General features: G+C 40.2%; 1 protein-coding gene across 4 annotated transcripts in view; it reads right to left on the reverse strand.

Annotated features, from left to right (window-relative positions):
• The window catches only part of ADAM22 (ADAM metallopeptidase domain 22), a 128135-nt gene that overhangs the window by 59951 nt on the left and 47912 nt on the right, over positions 1–20272 (reverse strand). For all 4 annotated transcript variants that reach the window (XM_056486106.1, XM_056486102.1, XM_056486103.1 and 1 more), the window contains exon 4: positions 10028–10094. In XM_056486106.1, coding sequence (XP_056342081.1) covers positions 10028–10094 — 67 coding nt within the window. The remainder of the gene's footprint in view (positions 1–10027; positions 10095–20272) is intronic.

Consider the following 20272-nt stretch of genomic DNA (forward strand, 5'->3'; position numbering starts at 1 on the left):
TGAGAGACCTAAGACCACCAAACACTAAATATAATTATCATATCTATCTTCTTTTACTCTGTTCTTGGAAACACTCCCTGAAGGACTCGGGCTGTCTCTTTTATCCACTGGTATCTTTAGGAGTGAGACAAAAGCTGAAAAAAGAAATCTTCATTTTTTATCCTAAAAATATTCTGGTCCCATATGATAATTACAACTTCCCTTAAGAGCTGAATTTAGCACCAACTACAGTTCAGTCCAGAACACCAAGGGTCTTTTGTGAAGAGCTGTTGGCTTCCTGTAGCTAATAGAGCCTCTCTGTTCTCTCACAAGCAATGATTGCCCATCTCAGCAAATCAAACCTCCACACTGGCCTTTGCCAGCTCCTGGGGAATGGTTCAGTGTAAGATGAGAGGAAAGCAGACTGCTCTTCCACCAAATGCAGCCATAAGTCTGAGCAGCACATTTACCCAACTCTCCTCTAAAACTGAACTTGCTCACTCTAGAGTCTGGGAGAAAATCAGGCTAAATCTCATCTCCTATGAGACAAGGTCAGCCTGGTGACATTGGCTGTGACACAAACCTGCAAACACAGGCAGACCTTATGCCATATCTAAAGGCAGGCTAATGCTACAGCAGAGAGAAATTCAACATTTTTGTCTCCATGAGGCACACAGCCACTGTTCATGCTGTAGTTTGCACCACACAAGGCAAATTTTCTTCCAATGCCCATAGCACTCTGTTGTCCATGTCCTTGGATCAGTAAGTTATCCTTCCTGCACAAACCTTCTCAACATGAGGGACAACCTACTAGTGATGTCAGAGGGCAGTACAGAAAATACAGATTTTTAGCAAGAAATTTATTGATTTGGATAGATAAAAATGTAGTAACATAGTACAAAAAAATTAAAAAATAAAAATCAGAATGACCCCAGGATCAATTAAAACAAGTTAATCCATATGAAAGTTGCAAGTTCATAAGATATCCTTCATTTTAATGCTTAAGTTGGATAATTATAGCAAAATTCTGAATTTTCTATTTACCCTGTGAACTGCTACAGTTCATCTCTAACCAGATGCAATCCTCTTGCTCATGTCAGTATGAGTCTTCTAGCAACCTGTTGGGTACGTAGTGTGGCAAAGATACTAAAAAATGGTAAGACACAGATGTCAGCAATGCAAACAAAATCTGTACGCTTTTTTATCCTTTAAGATAGATTGTCCCTGCTTTGAGAGGCATCAGCTGCTGAGCAGACACAAAAGAGATGAAAAACACATTAACCAATACTAATAATAAAGGGTGAAATACATAAAGCAAAAGAACAGCCCTGACAGCTGTTAATGGCAGCAGCTCACTCTTGTCTGCAGCCACAGTGCAGAAAGCATCTGCTGACCATCCAGTGGCAGGGTTTGTTATCCTCCTCAGAGACACTATGACCTTCCCAGGGGAGGAAAGTAAGGATGCACATTCATCTGCTTTCTACATCAGATATCCATGTAAGCCATTTTCTGCAATTAAGAGAGGTGCTGGCCAGTTAAACTCATGTGACAGTCAGGCACTGACCTTAAAATTAATACCTTCCATCTCCTACATATTCCCATTTTAATCCAAGGGAAAGGGGATTTCTGGTTTAATTCAAATCCTAGTAACATATCTCCCTCTTTCCTTGCAGCAGAAAGCTCCCAAAAGGCCAGCTAAGGTTCACCATTCTGTGAATGCTAGATAATGATTAGCTGTCAGATTAGCTGTTTAAAGAGCTACCCACTGTGGGGCCACTAGTTACAAAAATTCATAACTAAGGCTGCATGATCAACAGAAAACGGGAAAGAAAATGCTCTCTCATTCCTGACTTCTATGGCAGAAAACAACTTGCTATGAATGGGTTTCTATTAGTAAAAAGAGTCAGAATGGCACTTTGACCTGTAAGAAGAGAAAACACCTTTTAATTGACACATACTTCAGCAATTGGCAGGGTCCTTGCTGCAGGGCTGTGCTGAGCTCTGAGTTCAGCTCTTACTCAGCTCAGTAACAACACCAGGACCTGGCAGCACCTCTCTGCAGAGTAGTTTCTGGACTGCAGACACCTGACAGCCAAATGTTCTGAAATTGTGAAGGGTGCCCTCCTTTGTAGGAGGGTGGCTATCACATGTGCTCGTACAGCTCAGAGCCAACATGCTGTAGTGACATTAGATTACAACACTCTTTGAGATTCTGAAATCAGAGATATGGATTCCAAAATTAGGATAAGGCACAGCCGCTGCTAAGCCTTCTCCACAACATGCCCATGTTTAAAGGCTGTTGGCAGCACTCTTAACAAACAGAGACACACGTGTATGTGACAGGATCCTGCACGCGGCGACTCGCTCCAACTGCCATCAGCGACTCACAGCAGGAGCCTTCAGCAGATGGCACAAGATATCAGCCCAGCTTCTCAGTTCAGAGGCCAAATGAGGGTTGTGTTTACAGCCCAGCAGCTATGAGAGAAGATGCTCCACAAAACACTGCAGGGTGTGGACAGAGAGCTCATGCCAACGCAACACCATCTGCTCTGGAAGCTGCCTTGGCATCTGCTTGAGAAACAGACTCTTGACTTGCCTTGATTTACCTTGGTGTTAGGGAAAATTATTTTTTATTATCAGCTGCCAGGCAAAGATGAGGCAGAGCAGAAAAGGTTACCTTTTCCTGCCTCCTCTGTTGCTGTCTTTAAGACAGTCTCTTAGTCGTGCCATACAAGTCATTTAAATGACAGTCATTTTGCCCCACTCCTGCATGCCTGTTCCAGAGAAATGGAAGCAAAAATTTTATGGGACAGTATGAGAATTCCATATAATCTACACATTCTAGTCTGCCACATCATCTCACCAGCCTACCCCAAGTGTGAAGCCAAGGTGTAAGAATATGATTGACAAGATTACTATAAACATAACACAACACCTACATGGATACCAATCAGTCAGCAGGAAGCAGGACATAAAGTTCTGAGAAAAATAGAAAACAATACAACTCTCATATCCTTATTGGCTCATTATTTCTGAATGACAGAATTTTCTCTTTAAATGAAAGTTCACAGAGCTTGAGGCTGTGTCTAGAAACATTAACCTACTGTTTATAATACAGTGCTGGTTTGTTATCCATAGGGAACAACAGACATGTCTAGGCAGAGCTACTTACAGAAGTCAAGATGAAGAAAGTAAAGATGTCAAGCTAAAGCACATCAGCCTTGCACGGCAGCACTCCTTCGGAAGTACAACAGCTTCTGTTTGCTTAGCTTAATTCCTCCTCAAAGGGATTAAGTTAAATCCAAAAAGATACTTTTATTTTTTAATAAGGGCATCTACAAAGTGGTTTTATGTTCTTTAATGTTATAGCAGTAATTAATTTCTCTTAGCCATACTCAGTCCTCGTATGGTCTGAGATTACAGAACACTTGGTTGCTACCACTCTTTGGCTATGGATGCCCTGTGTTGTTGCAGCTCGTGGAAAATAACACAAGGTGCACAAAGCCAGGCAAGATTTTTCTGCAAGCTGTCCTCCTTCTGGAACAAGAGAAAACTGCAGTAGAGTACTCAAGAGGTGACTCCTCATGGTCACACACTCGCCTGGCTTGCCACTTCAGCAGAACCACCCACCACCATCACTGGGGTCCACATCTGCAGTGAAATGTACTTTCTAAGCTCTGGAAGACTTTCACTTTCTGACATTTTCCCCCTGCAGGCCTAGTTAAACCCACAGGATTATTTTTTTCATGTCACAAAGAAAAGGGAGACAAGATAATTAAACCTGCAAAATCCTACATGAATCATGATCTGGGATTCATTCTAGTGTAGTATATTCAAAACCATGACCTGGGAATGACTTCTAATGTGAAAAGCTGTTACTTTCAATTTTCTCCTCCTCACCAGTAGGATGTATGTAAAAAGTAAGCTAGTAATAACAGGGAAATAATCAGATATAAAAAAAGCTACTGTAAATGTACATTAAAAGTGCCAGCCTGCAGGATCATTAGGTCAGGTAAATGCACTATATATGAGGGTTGATTACCTTGCCCTGGTATCCCATAGAGGATACTACATTTTCTAAATCCCAAAAGGCTTGCTTCCAGAATTCAAACAAAACTACAACAGGAAAATGAAATATTTCTCAATGCCTATTGACTTAGTGTGACAGCATGACACTACCGAAAAAATGAAAAATATGCCCAGAGTAACTGAAAAAACACTGAAATTTTAAAAATTGTCAACTCTTCACCACATACAGTAACATTAATTCCAGTCAAAACCTAGAGGAAGTAATTTGACCAGTATACTCTGGGACCACAGTCTGCTTCCATCCTGCCATTCCTGTTCCATTACTACACTCTAATCTTCCCCTTCTTGTGGCACTTTCAATTTAGGAACTTTCATTGTACTGTACAAACACCTATAATTAGTCCCTAAGTGTAAGAAGTTGCCATTTGTTATGTTTGGCTTTTATTTTCTCCATTGGCCAAAACAAGTCAGTTCTCCAGCTGTTCTTCTGTGCACTGTAATGCTTCTCAGTTTTGCACTGTTGGCCAATATAATTAATATTCACATGCTTTTTTTAACATAAGTCATTAATGAAAACATTTGATGAGAGCACTGTGAAGATCCACCTTGCAGGAACCTCCTGCTAAACTCTGTCAGACTCACAGTCTCCCCATCAACTCTTCTTCAGTTAGTTTACTGCTATCACTAAAAAGTAGATTACAGCCTAGATTTGTTAGTAATTTGCCATGAGGGCAACAGAGCTCTGTTGAGGGCACAAGAGAGAGGAAATCTGACAACATTACAGGAACCCTTATTGAAAGTCTTCTCTCAAATAAGATAATGATTTTTTTCATAATAACAGCTTCTCTAGTCTCTGGATGCAGCAAAAAAAGCTCTGCCAGAAACAGGCATATAGAATTCCTGCATTATTTATGATTTGTTTCTTTTCAGTTTTCATCAGCAGGTTGTGCAAGTTTCAGGTCCATGCACACAGAGCTCCCCACTAGCCCCAGGCTCCAGCCTCCCAGGGCTGAGTCTTCCTGCACTCCCATCCCATCCTCTGCCAGCCCAACTGGCACTCTGCTTTTCAGGAGAAAATGTATTCCCTTTCAGAAAAGCCTGTTTAGCATACAGGCTACCCTGGCAACTGCAACACCTTCCTCTTTGGCTACAAAATGGTGAGCTACCAAAACCTGAGGAATAATAAGAGATTTTTCTTAGACAGGGAGTGTCCTAACTGAGAGATGATGGTTAGAAGCACATTGCTGTAAGACAAGAAATAGAACAGTCAGTTATTAAAGTGACCTGCTCACTGGTTACATATTCAATCTGGCTGCACCAGATACAAATTATTGTAGACTTGTGATCAGTTTGTGCCTGTGGAGATAATAATGAGATGTTGAAATGCTACTTGGGATAAGGTCTCATCCAACACAGGCACAGGTGTGCACAGACACACACTGCCCTCAGCCAAGGGACTGTACCTTAATAACTGCTGGGCAGACCAGATTTGAAAGAAAAAGTTTAACAGAAAAAGCAATAGCTACCATATCAAAGGTATCCTGACTCCTTTGGCCTTTCAGTATTTTAATATTTTTCTCCCTTATATATAACTTTTCCTTAAAAAGGTCATTTAAAGATCCCTTCAACTACACATGGCACACAATAGCCAAAGATTTAAGCACAGCAAGAACAGCAATTTTCCCATCTTTTATTGCAGAAGCATTAAAATAGCTGTAAGCTACAATAAGCCATCAATGCAGACAACATAATGACTATTTTTGCATGCTAACAGCTCTGCTTTGCTGTGCAGCATTAAAATGCATTTGCCCCAAATGCCCCATACCCCCCATTGGCCAAAGCACAGTGATGGTCCCTCTGCTGGGGCTCCCCAGAGCAGGAGGCTGTGCTGGGGCACCCCAGCTGGACAGGATGGCTGGGGGTGCTTTGGAGAAAGCCCAGCAGGCAGGTCTGAGCACTGCAGGGCTCAGCAGTAGGGCTCAGCACAGCTTGGGGCACCGCCACCCTGCAGTCCTCACCCACAGGACAAACCTGGCCAAAGCTCCTCTGCCAATGCCACAGCAGAGAAAAACAGCACCCAGCATTTGATATGTCTCCATTCATGTTGTTTGATGCTATCATATGAACATGCTGTGAGGCTGAAGCAAAAAGCAGTGCTTTATGCTGTAAGCACTCTCACTGTAATTTTTGCCCATAATACACATCTTGTGTATGAACCACCACACTAAAAAAATTCAGACTTTAAGGACTGCCTAGAAAATATAGTTCCTTCTAGTCATATTTAAACATGCCATCAAAATTTTCTGTATTTATGTGGTATTTATCTACCACATCTCTACCTGTACAAGTTTTCTGACTGAATTATTTTCAGGGCTTAATTTTTTTCAGAAAGCAATTTCCTAAGAACTCGTAGAAGTCTCCATTGTTTTGGGGAACTACAAGCAGTAACATTTATTTCTACACACTCTGAAGAGGAAAACTGAAATATTTTATTGAGAAAATATCACTGAATAGATATCAGTTGCTCCTTTTGAGAGTGAAAAATCCAGCGATGTGAATTACTCAGCACTGTAGCTATTTTTTGCCTTTCATCTCACTGTCAGCATCAGTGACAGAATGACAACCAAAAAAAAAAGGAGAGAAAGAGAGATAAAAGGGCACAGAGATATATTGCAACACCATTAGGTATACACAGGTTGAGTACTGATGTGCTATGAGCATAGGATGGTCCGGAATGACACAATCAGGAAGAGGCAATGCCAAGAAGGGTTTTTCTCTTTCTTATTAATTGATTATTCTCTTTGCTACCAGAGGGAATTTAGGCCAGCACTGCTGCTTTCCCAGCAGAGACATGATGTACAGTAAAGGAGGGTGTGGGGGGAAACACTGAAATAATTCAAACATCTACCTCCTTTTGTTTTTTCTTAGGCATTTTACACTGCTGCTGGTTTAATAAGAATGTCTTAGGTGCTGCCTAACTGTGCCAAATTAACAAGAAGCTTCTCTTCTGCAGCAGATAAATGCTGGCACCCTGCAAAAACATGTGTAATATGTTTCACCTTCACAATGATCTAATGTATTAATTATTATGCAGAAATTAAATGTAATGTAACTTCTTATGATAAAAACATATGTTAAACTGAGGAGTCTTCTCACAGTAAAAATCCCTTTGCTACTAAAAAGTGGTAATTTTTTATGGTATAAGCATTTCTCCCTTCCCTTACCCCCCTCTCCTCTTTGAAGCATCCTCAGTAATGGCAGAAGATCCATATGTATTTTACAGCACAGGAAGTTTTACTGGGAGAGAAGGAGAGGGGGAGGAGTGGAAAAAGTAGTCATCAACTCCAAATCACTTATGAGCCGAGGCAGGATCTGCTTTCCAGACACATTCCCAAACTGCTGGTGTAGGTACAGCTGCCTTCACACAGTGGCTCAGAGCTCCTGCCTCCTCCATATTGCACAGCAGCAGCACCCGAGATCTGCGTGTCTGTGCACTCTTCCTGCACAGGGAAATGCAAGGAGGATCTGTGAGTGTTTTAAAATACACCTTTCCAGCAAGAGGGCCAAGAGCAGAGGAGGCCATTTCGCTGTGTGAGCAGGTTGCTCCAAGCTGGCAGTGCATGGCAGATGGACATTTTCTTTCTGTCTTTCTGTCATCATTTCTCCCACCAGAGCAGCACGAGAGATGCTGCCAGGCCGCCTCTGTCTCTGCCTACAGCCCAAGATAAATTGCACAGAGGTGGGTGAAGAGCAGCGTGTTGAAGCAACTGATAGAAACCTGTCTCCTTGCTGAAATACCTCTTCAGCTTCTGCTTGGGAATATGCTGCACAGCAGAGTGCATATTTTGTGATTTATTCATAAGTTGCACCCTTTTACTAGCTATTTTTAAATAAGATTCTAAGCAATCTGCACAATCCCTAAAATCTAGTATATTAATTATGTTAGCAGTTATGGTAAACAATTCCCAGAGTAATTGAAGGTAATAAATCACCATCATGGAAATTTCTTGTAGTTGCAATAAGATTTTGAAAACATTTGATGTAAAACCAAAGCCCAGTTTCTCAAATGCAAACAGATGCTGCCAGTCTTTTCAGAAATTGCTCAACAGACAAACAAAGCTCTTGAATGAACTTACAGGTGCTCTGAAACTGGTCAGAGGAAACCAGGTTTAATTTTAAACAGCTATTGAACACTGAAATCAGCCTCAGTCAGTATCTGGTATTTAAGTGTACTCAGTAGCCTGAACTTTTCCAAAAGTCTTCCGGTATCTGAACTTTCATGAAAATGTTCCCATGATTGTGGCCACCAGGCTCTTCTGACATTTTGTCACAGCAGCTGCTTCCCTCCCTGCCAATCCCACACACTCAGATGCAACAAAACAAGCAAAAACCTTACATCCCCTTTCCCAGCATGCTTCCATACAGCTGCTGCCTGAGGAACTCCTGGAGCAGAGGATGGTAGGGGCAGAGGAGCCACCTGTCCAGCCTGGCCACCCCTGCACCCTGCCCATGGGTACAGGCAGCATGGGGAGGGAGCAGCAAGCCCTCTCCTTTGTAGCACAGTCTTTGCAGCCCCTTTCACTCCCTCAAGCATCACCTCAAGCATCAAGCTCAATGCAGCTATGATAGCTCTCTACTTAAAGCAGAATTGAAAGTACTGAGCAAGGCAGTAGCAGCCATCCCTGAAGGTACACCCTGACCCTGGCTCAGGTCCCAGATGAAGGGGAAATAATCTCTGTGACCCTTGAGGCTGGGAGCTGTTTTGCCCAGAACATTTTCTGACCCTTCCTCTAAAAGGCCTGATCCTCCCATCACTTTCCCATTCAATTAAACAGTACTTAGATATGAAAAGCTGCTGATTTCAAACATTTCCTTGCTTGATTAAGGCTTGCTCATCAGGAACAATTCAGTGACAGGGCTTGGATGGATTAACTTAGCTAACTTGCACATATATCTTAATGCAGACAAATGGGTTGTTTTGTTCTTATTAATATCAGCTATTATCTTTATTTCTGCTTTGACTCATATTCTGAACTTCAGTCAAGCAACACTTCTTGACTGCAGAGCAGAGCTGACTGAGAAATTAGTCTTTACAATTTAATGGAACACGTATGTGTTTGCCTCAGTCTGATAATGTATGCAGACTATTATCTTGATAATAGTGGAAGAGCAGACTTCCTATTTGCAAATGACAGAAGGGAATAAACCAGAGGAAACTTGCATCTTCAGCTATCCAGTGGATAAAGGACTGCTTTTTGCATTTCCATTTCCACTTTCACACTGCAGAGATTTGTTTTGAAGTATTTAGATGGTATCAGATTTAGTAAAACTATTTAGAGGATTTCTTTTAAAAAAGAAATACAATATTTTGTACCACATATATTACATTTCTGAACATTCTATGTAATCTACAGCAATTGATACAAAAATTATAGCTGACATTTACAAAATAAGTCCTAACAAATAGAGGGTCCTCAAAAAAAAAACTCCAATGTTGCACGCAAACAAAACACTTCTGCAAAGACTATGGGACATTTCACACAAGACAACAGCAATATACAGCATCTTGTAGTCACCATGCCAACAAACACACAGAGAAAGAAACACACAGCTGGTGACTAGGTATTTGGAAATATTATAAAGAATATTGCTATTCTCAGATTTACAAAGAAGCTCATAGCAAACCAAAAAATTGAGTTTTAATAAAATGAGAAAATGCTATCTACTAAAACAAAAATATTTTCTTCAATAGGTATCAAAAGTAAAGTACACTTATTAGCAAAAAGAACTACTATGAATACATTTTGATAGAAACATTAGTGTACTAAATTTGACAACGAAGTGTATTTTCCCTATTTAAAGCTGAAAGTTAGAAAACATGAAACATGCTTGCCTCAGAATAGTAAAACAAATCACTTGAATAATCAGTTATCCCTCTTTTTACAAAAATATGTGAGTTTTCATGAACATCAAAAGCCAAACAAATTAAAAAAGAAAAGCATAAAAAGGAAATTCTTACTTTAACTTCCACTGTCTTCCCACCTTGCTCGATATGCCTCTCAAGATATTCAGAAGACAGCAGGTCACTGGAAGAAGAAGAAAAAAGAACCATCAGCCTTGTGTGTATATTCTTGGACTCCGTCTCAGCAAGCACCGATTAAACAATTACATTTGAAAAGGGCAAAATCTGCAGGACACTTCTCCTAAAATGTTCATGAAATTCACTGAAACCACCATCTCCAATGGAGTTACACAGTGCTGGGACACACTTTTAACAGCAGAAGGTGGGACAAGGAAGACTGGGGAGTTTCTCCATGGAAGGTCCAAAATCAACCACTGATACTGTAATTGAAGAGACTTTCCTATTTGCTGCTGAAAGTGGAAGTGAGGTGAACTTCAAAAAAAGCAAAAAAGCAGAAGGACAGGAAACAAGTTGGAATGTGAGGGAAAACAGCAGCTGTGTTGGCAGGCTTCAAAGGACACAATGGCACAACAATGGCTTGACCTTGTCAGACCAACATGGTGAGCTCAGGTCCACACTGCCCGGGCAGGCAAAGCCCTGGGGAGCTGCAGCCCAGGCAGGCTCACAGCACGTGTGTACACATCCCTGGGAGCCCTGCAGCTTTAGCAATGCCACAGGGAAAGCCTCTGGGCCATAACAATCCCAGCCTCCAAGTACACAAGGACTTGGAACAAACAACAAGGAGAATAAAACAATCAGACCTGAGGCAAAACATATATAAATTAAATGCAGGCTGTATTTACTAATGCTAAACCAGTCAAATTATCTTCCTCATAATTATTTTCTAGTAAGGCAAACCACAGAATCACAGAATTGGTAAGATTGGAAAAGACCACTTCATCTACATAAATTTCACTAAGCATGTTCAAACACTACAAAATTTTACTGAGATTAAATCAGTATAAAGTCTTGCCCTTGTTCCACCTCAGTGACAATTAAGCTGGAAAAGATGACAAATTGGTAAAGAAAACCTGACAAGAAGCAGGTTGGCCACTGGGGCAGGAGGCAGTGAGTACACACCTGCTCAGCAGAAGAGGCAAAAATTTAGTATTTCTCCTTCAAACAGCAACACACCTGAGCTTAGACATGAACTGACCTGATGAGGGAGGGCAGGAACAGCAGAGCAGGACCCACAGCAGCGGCTGCTCAGCTTTCCAGAGCTTTACTCTGGCCAAACATGCAGCAGGACCATGGACATTTTTGCTCAGAGACATTGGTGACTGCCCTGAGGGAGCTCCAAACAGTATGGAAGCATGGGTCTTCCAATATCAACCCTAAAAAGTGCCACCTTGGTATTTGCATTAATTACCTAGGCACAAAACCCAGGAGCATTCCAATGAGATATGCTGATAACATTAAATTGTCAAGCATGGAAAATAAAAAAGATTGAAAAAACTCCCACAGGAAAGACCTGGATGATCTTCAGGACTGGTTATTAGAAATAGGATTAAATTCAATTGTACAAACAGCAAATTTATGCACTTAAGGGCTGGAGGGAATTTCTATTACTTTTTTTTGAGGGCCTGGTTTATAAGGAAGAGAGACATGACCACACCAGTTTCTGGCAAAATGATTTGGCAGATCAATAGAATGTCTTCCCGGAAAACACAACTGTCATCCCAGAATACATCAAAGAAGATGTATTTCCAGTCAAACTGAGGTATGATTAATATCACTGCCCAAAGGAGACCTCTTTTCAAATACTGCAGACAGGTACTGGACAGCTTTGCTTACAAAGTTCCATTACCTGGAAACACAGAGAGGCTCCTGAAGTCTGGCAAAAATTGAGTTGTGTGGGAATGTGAATACACCACAGTTTACAGGTACAGAAGCAACTGATCAGGTTATAGAAGACACTGGCAGAATCTCAAAGGTATAAGGACTGTCAATGAGTCAATGAAAAGCAGATGTTAAAAGAAATCCTTTGTATCTAAGTGTAAGGGACAGAGGCAACAAAAAGAGGGAATCTAAGACATTTCCGAATGGGAGCACTGGTGGGACAATTGCCCATGGACGTGGGGTTTCCTCTGGCTCAGTGAGCTCACAGCTGGTCACTGCTGAAAGCACAAGTCTCAGTGCCCCCCCAGGAGCAAGCACTGACCCTACCTTGTGTCAGCACAAACACTCATCAAAACACTCTTGGTGTCAGCACTGCCACTCCTCAAGGGACATTTGGGAGGGGTCAACAAAACCATGTTTTTGCTGCATTAGGTAGCTGAAATCCCTTGACAAGAGGTGCAATCAGCTCCAGAGCTGATGAAAAGGAGAGAATGAGCAGCTCTCAATAAGGGTGAAAGAAAAAGTGAGTGACTCCCTTGGCCTCTGCAGAACCAGCAGGAACCCCTTTAATTCTGGTCAATATCTATACTGATGCTTGGCACAGCTGCCTGCAGATGACCCATTATTGAGGAGCAGCTAAAAGAGATGATGTTGAGTTACTGATTACAATACTCTGACTCTTCTTAGAAGTGAATATTAAATATTTAGGATACTCATGCCCTGAGGGAGGCTCAAAGACTTCTATAAGGTCTTGTATGCATTTTCCAGATTTAGTAATTTAGAGAGATGCTCTCTTAAAATGTATTTAGTTTAGCTTGGTGAAGTTAGTTACTTAGTTTCCCAGCATCCACTACATTTTTTCAGCATAAGGTTATGCTTCCATAACTTTAATAAAGATTCTTTTATAGCTTAGGGCTCTACTTCTACTCTTCATTATTTCAGAGGGACTCAGTTAAACTAATGTCCTCCTCCTTATCAGATGGACACAAAGGTTTTCATGCCAAGAAAGATGCAAGAGATTATAAAATGTAAGATAGTGAAGTAAATATATAGTACAAAGCCTGAGATCAAACAGAATGGCTTAACTCAGGGAGACTTTACAGTTGTATTTGGAGGGATGACAAGGAGAAACACAGGTTCTTCTCATGTGGGTCTAACAAAATTACTGCTTTTTAAAAAACACTGCTGTTAATGTTTTAATGTGCTGAAAGATCATATGCTACATTCTCAAAAATCTGGAAATTGTGTCTGGCATGAGGAAAAGCCATTGATCCTTCTCTGCCTTGTACAACACAAGAATTAGAAGGGAACAAAAGAGGTCAGTAAGCTCAAAACTAATCAAAAACCTTTTCTGGCATAGCTGCTGATTACAATGCCCAATATACTGCAGGAAAGGAGGGAATACTAGAGGTTTGTGTTCAAGCTGGGAATGGACAATTTCGTGAGTGTAACTGGGAGCTGCCACAGACACAGACACTGTACCTGACTCAAAGTGTTGGAGCCTGGAAAAGGCTTGGGAGAAGCCTCATACATGCTTGCTCAGCTCTTCCACTTTTCCCTGACCATTGGCCCTGGGCTACTGGGACTGGGCAGCTGGCCAAGCATCCCTCTGACCTGGCCTGGGCTGCCCTGCCTGCACCTTGGAAGGGTCCTGTTTCCCCTCAGGGTTACACAGTGTCCTGGGTTGCTGATGGTCAGTCAGCTCTTCTCCCACCCACCACACCAGTGATGGACATTCCCAGGCTGTTCAAGTTGTATTGACTTTCAAACTAGGCCAAAACAACAGTTCTTAAACAGGTCCATCCATTACCACTCCATCTATTCCTGCTCAGTCCTCACTTTAAGGACAAAAGGGCTGGAACCAGCAGGAGCTGCTGGCATTCCCACCCCTCTCAAGGTCTGTCACAAGTGCCTTGATTCCCAAAATGAGCCTGTCAGGAAGGGAAACACCACAAGGTCACCTGCCTGCACAGCTCCTGGGGACTGAGTCCACAGCTTGCAAACAGACCACAGATCTGAAATGCAGAGACATTTTTAAAGCCTACCCTAAGTAACATGGCAGGATATGTCTGAGAATACTTTATCAGCAGAAAAACCCATAAATGAAGTCATGTTAGGCTTTATTATTATGATTCACAGCACTGAAAATATCATAAAACCCACAACACTCTTGTAAATTCAATAACACAACCAATGCTATTAAAAACTGAGCTACAAACTAACCATTATACACAATCTTAAAAACTCAGACCAAAAAGTATTCCCTCCTAGGTAGAGCCATGTTTCATCTACATTAAGAGTACAGGCACAGAGCTGCATAATTTTAATAGAAGGTCTTCATTTAAAACACACAATAATCTAGATTAAAATACTTGCAAAACAGGATTAAAATTATTTAAGCAAGAGAAGACAATCTGCATTAAAATAATATGCATTTCAACATAAATAAATAAACATTTTCCTATGGTAGAAATTAAACAGCAATAATTTAGTGTTCCTGCTGATCTATCCTAGAAACCATCTTTGTCAGCTTAAGTGGTAGCTTTAGTATTAATTATAAATAAAACTGGCATGTCAAAGAAGAAAAAAAAGATTGTGAAAAAAAATCTTAGAAACAGAAGGGATGGAGCAAATCACACAGAAAAAACACCAACACTATAACTGACAATATTGCAGAATGAGATTTTCAAAAATATTTGCTGAGGCATTGGTACAAAATTTTTGCAAAGGCATGGCAAAAACCTGCATATGTTATGACCTAAAAATAAAATATTTCACAGGAAAAAAAGCACATGTGATCTGTTGCTTTTACAAGGAAATGCTAATAATGCTAATAATGGCAATTCTGCTCTCAGAGGTCTGTTATTTCAGCATACACAAATTAACTACTGTCATTTTGTTTAGAGCAGCAGCATTTCTGAAGCATTATCTAAAGTCCATATGCGCCTATCCCATACAGACTCAATAGCATAAAGGCTAGAACAAATAAAATGAGCAAGCTCCACTTTTCTCTTCCAATCTTCCCAGTCACAAACTGGGAATTTTATTACAGAATAGGCTCCCAACTAAGGAAATTACCCTTGTCCAAGATGATGCATACACATGCACTTCAATTCTACCTTGAATCAAAGGTTTACCACAACAAAACTGGGATTGGGAATCCAGGAAAACAGATTAGCTTTGGATATAGATGGGTTCCCCAGAAGAAAAAGGCTGCTCCAGGAAGAAAAAGAGGTTAAAAAAATGTGGTAGCAAGAGAAAAGAGGACAGAATAGGTCAAGTGTTTAAATAAGCAGAAAGAAAAAACAAGAGATCACAAAGTACTTAAAGTCAGAAGAAGAAAAAGAAGAAGTAAAGGTTTTTTAAAAGGAAGAGGTTTGCATTTGATTCTGAAATTGAGAAAACCCTGAGAATTATTCCTGTAGATTTAATAGAAACTTTCAAACAGAGAAGAAAAAATGCCTATTGTCAGCTTCTGATAAAAAATTAACTCTCCAGATTTAAGAGACTGAAATGCATAACAGTCATGGAAGAAAAAGAGCAGAAATTATACGATTCCATAGGAAGAATTACAAAGTTAAGAAAGGTAGAAATAAAGGGAGTTCATAAACATAGTACTATAATGTATCTTTGTCAGCATCAGTGTTATAAATAAAACAAATTACTGGTTTCATGATAATTTGGAATCTTTGCTGCATCTCCTTGAACACTGCAGAAATTCTTTATCATTTTTTCACCCTCATTTGTCTCCACAACTCTCCATTATGTGCACCTGAAATTTCAGACTAAATATGGTGCCAGACAAGGACATCAAATGAGAGATCTGAGGGAAGATGCATTATTGAAAAGGAAGACAAGATCTTAGTTGAAATCAGCAGAAAGGTCTGGGTGGGTCGAATGCCAGCATGAAATTATCAACAGATGTATGGAGACCTTCAAGAGAAAAGAGCAGGTTCAGGGAAATGATGGAGACACTGATAAGAGAGAGATGCCATATCAACTGCACAATTAATGCTAGCCCATGGGGCAGAGCCAGAGGGGAGAAGGAAGCCTCCTGCAACATCCTGCCTGACAGGGCTGCAGTAAGAGGAATGGGAACTGTCAGGGTACCAGGCACATGAAGATGAGGAAGCCTCCCATAAAATGAAATATTTTCTCCTAGAGGTGTACATTCTCTAACAAGTATTAAACAGAAATAGTAGCTGTGGAAGGAGTGGCTATCAGAGGACATTTTTACTACAGCCCATCTTGTACACCAAGAAAGATAAGGCAGGTTGATTGTCATAAAACAAAGAGCAAAAAAGTGGAAAACTGGATGAGAGGGAACAGAATGGATGTTTCTATCTGCCAGTCAGTAAGAGTACAAAGGACAATTTTTATTATCTTGCATTACACTCTAGTCCTGGAACATTTTCAGTATCAGCCATGAGCTAACTAAAACATACAGCAAGATAAACTCAAAAAAGCCACTTAGCTGGCACTACATGGGACACTTTAATTCTCCTTTATCCTTATGCTTACCCAAAAAACTCCTCTCTGCTCATACATGATCTTTCTTTGCACTTCAGGGGGGATTAGCTATCTCCATATTCCATGGACCAATCTGCTCTAATAGCCACAGCTCTGAAACTTTCATCTCCTCCTTCCCATCAAAAGAATTGCTGAATTTCTTTTTATGTGGATGGTTAATTTAATTAATGACTGTATCGGTTAAGTTAGCCAAATGGACTAATCAATCAGAATTAGATAGCTTCTTGCAGATACAGCAGCAATTTTCAGTGTCTACTCAGAGGAAGGAAAAAGCAACTAAGTTCTTGTCCACACAAATTGAAGTTTCACCCCTTTTTAAAATATTCTTACCATACTTTTCTGTCCTTGTTGGAGCTAATATGAAAGGGAGAATGCAGTAAGAAATTTCTTAATTTTTCTACTCCTACTATTTAAGGCTTTCTTAAAAAATAAATTAGAGGCTTAAGAATGGGTTAAGTTCTCAAAGGATTATACACAAATGCTGAGTAGCACCCACTCTTAAGTCCTTTCCTGGAGCTTAACTTCATATTTCACAAAATTACACAACTTGAATCTCTGGTGATGTTTCTTCCAAATACTAACATTTGCCCACTCTTTTTTCTCTCCAGGACTTCTCACTTAGATCCCTAAAGCCATCTGACTTGAAAATGCACTTAGTCCTTTATCCCTTTATAGCCACTTTGCCTGCAGGACAGGATGGTTACTACCCTAGTGCAGACAGCAAACTGCAGAGCAACTCTGCAGCCCTCTGGCTTTAGAGAAGGAGTCTCACAGAGCTGCCTTACAAACAGCATGTGTTTCATTTCTGAACTGGCTGCATTCCTTGATGGGAAAAGGTTTAGGCAGGTTGAAGACATTCTTCCTTAGTTTCACCAAATTTCTGTTGCACACATGGCTCCTATTATTAGCATAAAAAAGGAGAGAGTGCACAACAACAGCCACAAGGAAAGCCTGTGAGGCAACAGCAGTAGCTGGAAGGGTCAGGCTGGAATCACCATATCCTGCTGGGCATGCCTTGTGCCCATGAACTGCACCTGAAGCACATCCAGTGCCATTCTGAGGTGCCACTCTCCTCTGCAGTTACTGCACCATGGGCTTTTTGGCCTGTCCTTTACAACCTTTGCAATTCAGTCTGAACTCTTCTGTTTGAAAGAACATTTCTATTTCTATTCTTCATTCGACCATATGGGCAATTTTGTGAGAATGTAATGATGAACAGATACTTTTTGCATTTTCCAGGGGAAAAACTTAGAAGCTTATATTTCATTTCTGCAGCTAGGAAAAGACATACCTACAAACTAACCATTTACTCATATCACTACAAGTTTCTTACTACTATGTTTTAAGGAATATGAATAATGCTCCCTACCCCAACAAACTCGAAGCAAAACATAGCTAAAGTAGCTCTGAAATCATAATTGCAGGTTCTATTTTTATGGCAACTTAAATATTAACTATATTTTATTATATTTCTTGAATCAATATTAATATTTTCAAATACAAAGATTGCAATAAGCAAATAGCATCTGCTAAGATATATAATGAACAGGGTTTTTTAAAATAAAGTATTTTAAATATTAAGTGACACAAGCACTGCAAAGGGCACAAATTCAATATGGAAGTAAATTCATGCTGCTGGTGATGGAGGGATGGTGATTACAGTCTTCTCCTTCAGACAATAGAAAGATTTAATCTAGAGTCCTAACAAGGAAGCTGCACACACACAGAGAGCCTTCCCAGTATCCATGGGAAGACTGCTACTCAAGGTGCCTTAGTGCTAAACTAGAGACTTCAACAAGCAGAAAGAACAGACAGCAGGTGTCTGCAAGATTCTTGTCAGGCAGAAAGGTAAAACAGGATTTTTCTAGCTCTAAACTTCTGTTTTCACAGGCAGAGCTGAAACCAGTCTGGGCAAGGTTCACTTTGCTACTTATCCAGGAGCTTTCCTGACAGCAATGATGGCAATGCAAGTGTCAATAAAACCTCACTCTTTTTTTGTTGATGAATAATTTATGCCAGTATTTCTTCAAGCAATTACTTCTTTTTTTCTCACAGAAATTTCAGAAATCCTGCTAAAATGAGCAGATATTTTTAGATCACGTTCATTCCCTTACTAAAAAGCAGTTTCCTCAATGCCATTCTGTTCATACACTTGTTACTTAAAAGTCAGGATAAAAACAGTTAATTTTAGTATTTGAGAGGAAGGTGAATTAATAAGATAGGAAAGAGGAATGCACACAAGAAGCAAAGGCTACACATTTCCCTTCACAAAGCTACTAGTGGTTTTAAATATGTCTCTTCATATAGTCAAGCTGTTTTATAATACATGGAAAATCATTTCCCAAGTAAACTCACTCATGATTTCAACCACATTTCAATTCAGCTCTTTGTGTATTGCCCATAAAGGCTGTCTTGAAAGAGTAAAACTGAAAAATTGAGTGTATAAGTATTATAAATGGCCCTGGCATTACTTCATGCTATTAAAAACAAGCACACACATTTTGTACCAGACACCTGTTATCATTCAGTGAATGGAATTCATTGAATATTTTTATTTCATTGCTTAGTTCAAGATTTGCCCTCAAATTCTAGTTACTGAAGCAAATACAGCCCTGGACCAAATATACAAATTATTCCTGACTCATAAACATTTCCATGATGCTCTCTCAAAGTATTCACACAACACAAATACTGAGTCTCCACACACTGCTCCTTGGGAGAGTTAGCACTTCCCTCAACACTGAAATGCTGTAAAGTATCTCTCTGGTTTGGGTGCCCAGACTGAAACGTGACAGACACATCCATTGCAGAAATACAATGTCTTTTTCATCCCAACACTTTTCAGGTATGTCTGGCTCTGCATTGCAGTCTGGAAACTCTGGAGCTCTTGAAGCTCTTCAGAGCTGATCCTCAGTGTCCTCCTCATGGTTCCTGAAGAAAAAGGAGCTGTCACTACAGCAAAGGGTGAAGGCTTCAATCTGGGGGATTTTTGTCCAGAGTCGTGCAGAAACCCCCTGCCAAAGCAGCCAGGCATCACCACCTGCCTTGCACATTCACAATTTACAGCCCAGTAACAGGCAAACCAGGGCTGTCCAGCAAACCACCTCATTGCCAGCACAGCCTTGCTTCACTCCCAGGCTAATTTACATTGCCAACAAACAGTGTACAATTATAGAAATAAAATATAAAAAACAGGATGCCCATGGCCCCTTCTTCCCAGCCAGCACTTCCATGCCACTGTTTCCTATGTCTGCATGATGCCAGGAAGATCAGGAAAGGAGTCAGTATCTCTTCAAAAGAGATGCTAAGTAATTTGGCACTAACATTGAACATACCCATCCTAAAATGTGCACCCTTAATGACAGCAAAGCTTTCCCCTGCTGTGCTGTCATTTCCTTTATAAGCACTTAGGGTGATCACTCCCCCTAACACTCGTGGTTACCTGCTGCTTGAACTTTGCATTTTATTCTGAATATTTGAAAGGTTGCACGCCCCAATAATCTTTTATGTAGTAGTCACCAAGAATAACTTATTTTAAATTGTGTGTTTTTATATATGGGGTATTCACATAAATAGACTGACAAAACATAGAGAAGTTTGGGGGTTTTGTTAATCTAGTGATTACATCAACTATTGAAGTACCTGAGATATTTCATTTTTAAAAAAAAAAGACCAGAAAAAAAAGATTATCACTACTTTTATCTTTGTTCACAAAAGATGTTAACTATAGAAAAGGGTAGACCTGAAAATAGTTTCAATTTAAAACATTGCAAACCTTAAATCTAGGAACTAGATTAGCTTCCAGAAACTGTTCTGAAGATGAAAATATGTTAGAATTTCAAAAAGACAGAAATGGCTTGAAACCCTAAGATATTGAAAAAGCCTCTACTTGGTAGAGGGGCTAAGAGAAAACGAGTCATGACATGAAGAACA

Source organism: Oenanthe melanoleuca, chromosome 2, assembly GCF_029582105.1.
Source record: "Oenanthe melanoleuca isolate GR-GAL-2019-014 chromosome 2, OMel1.0, whole genome shotgun sequence".
Classification (NCBI taxonomy): domain Eukaryota; kingdom Metazoa; phylum Chordata; class Aves; order Passeriformes; family Muscicapidae; genus Oenanthe; species Oenanthe melanoleuca.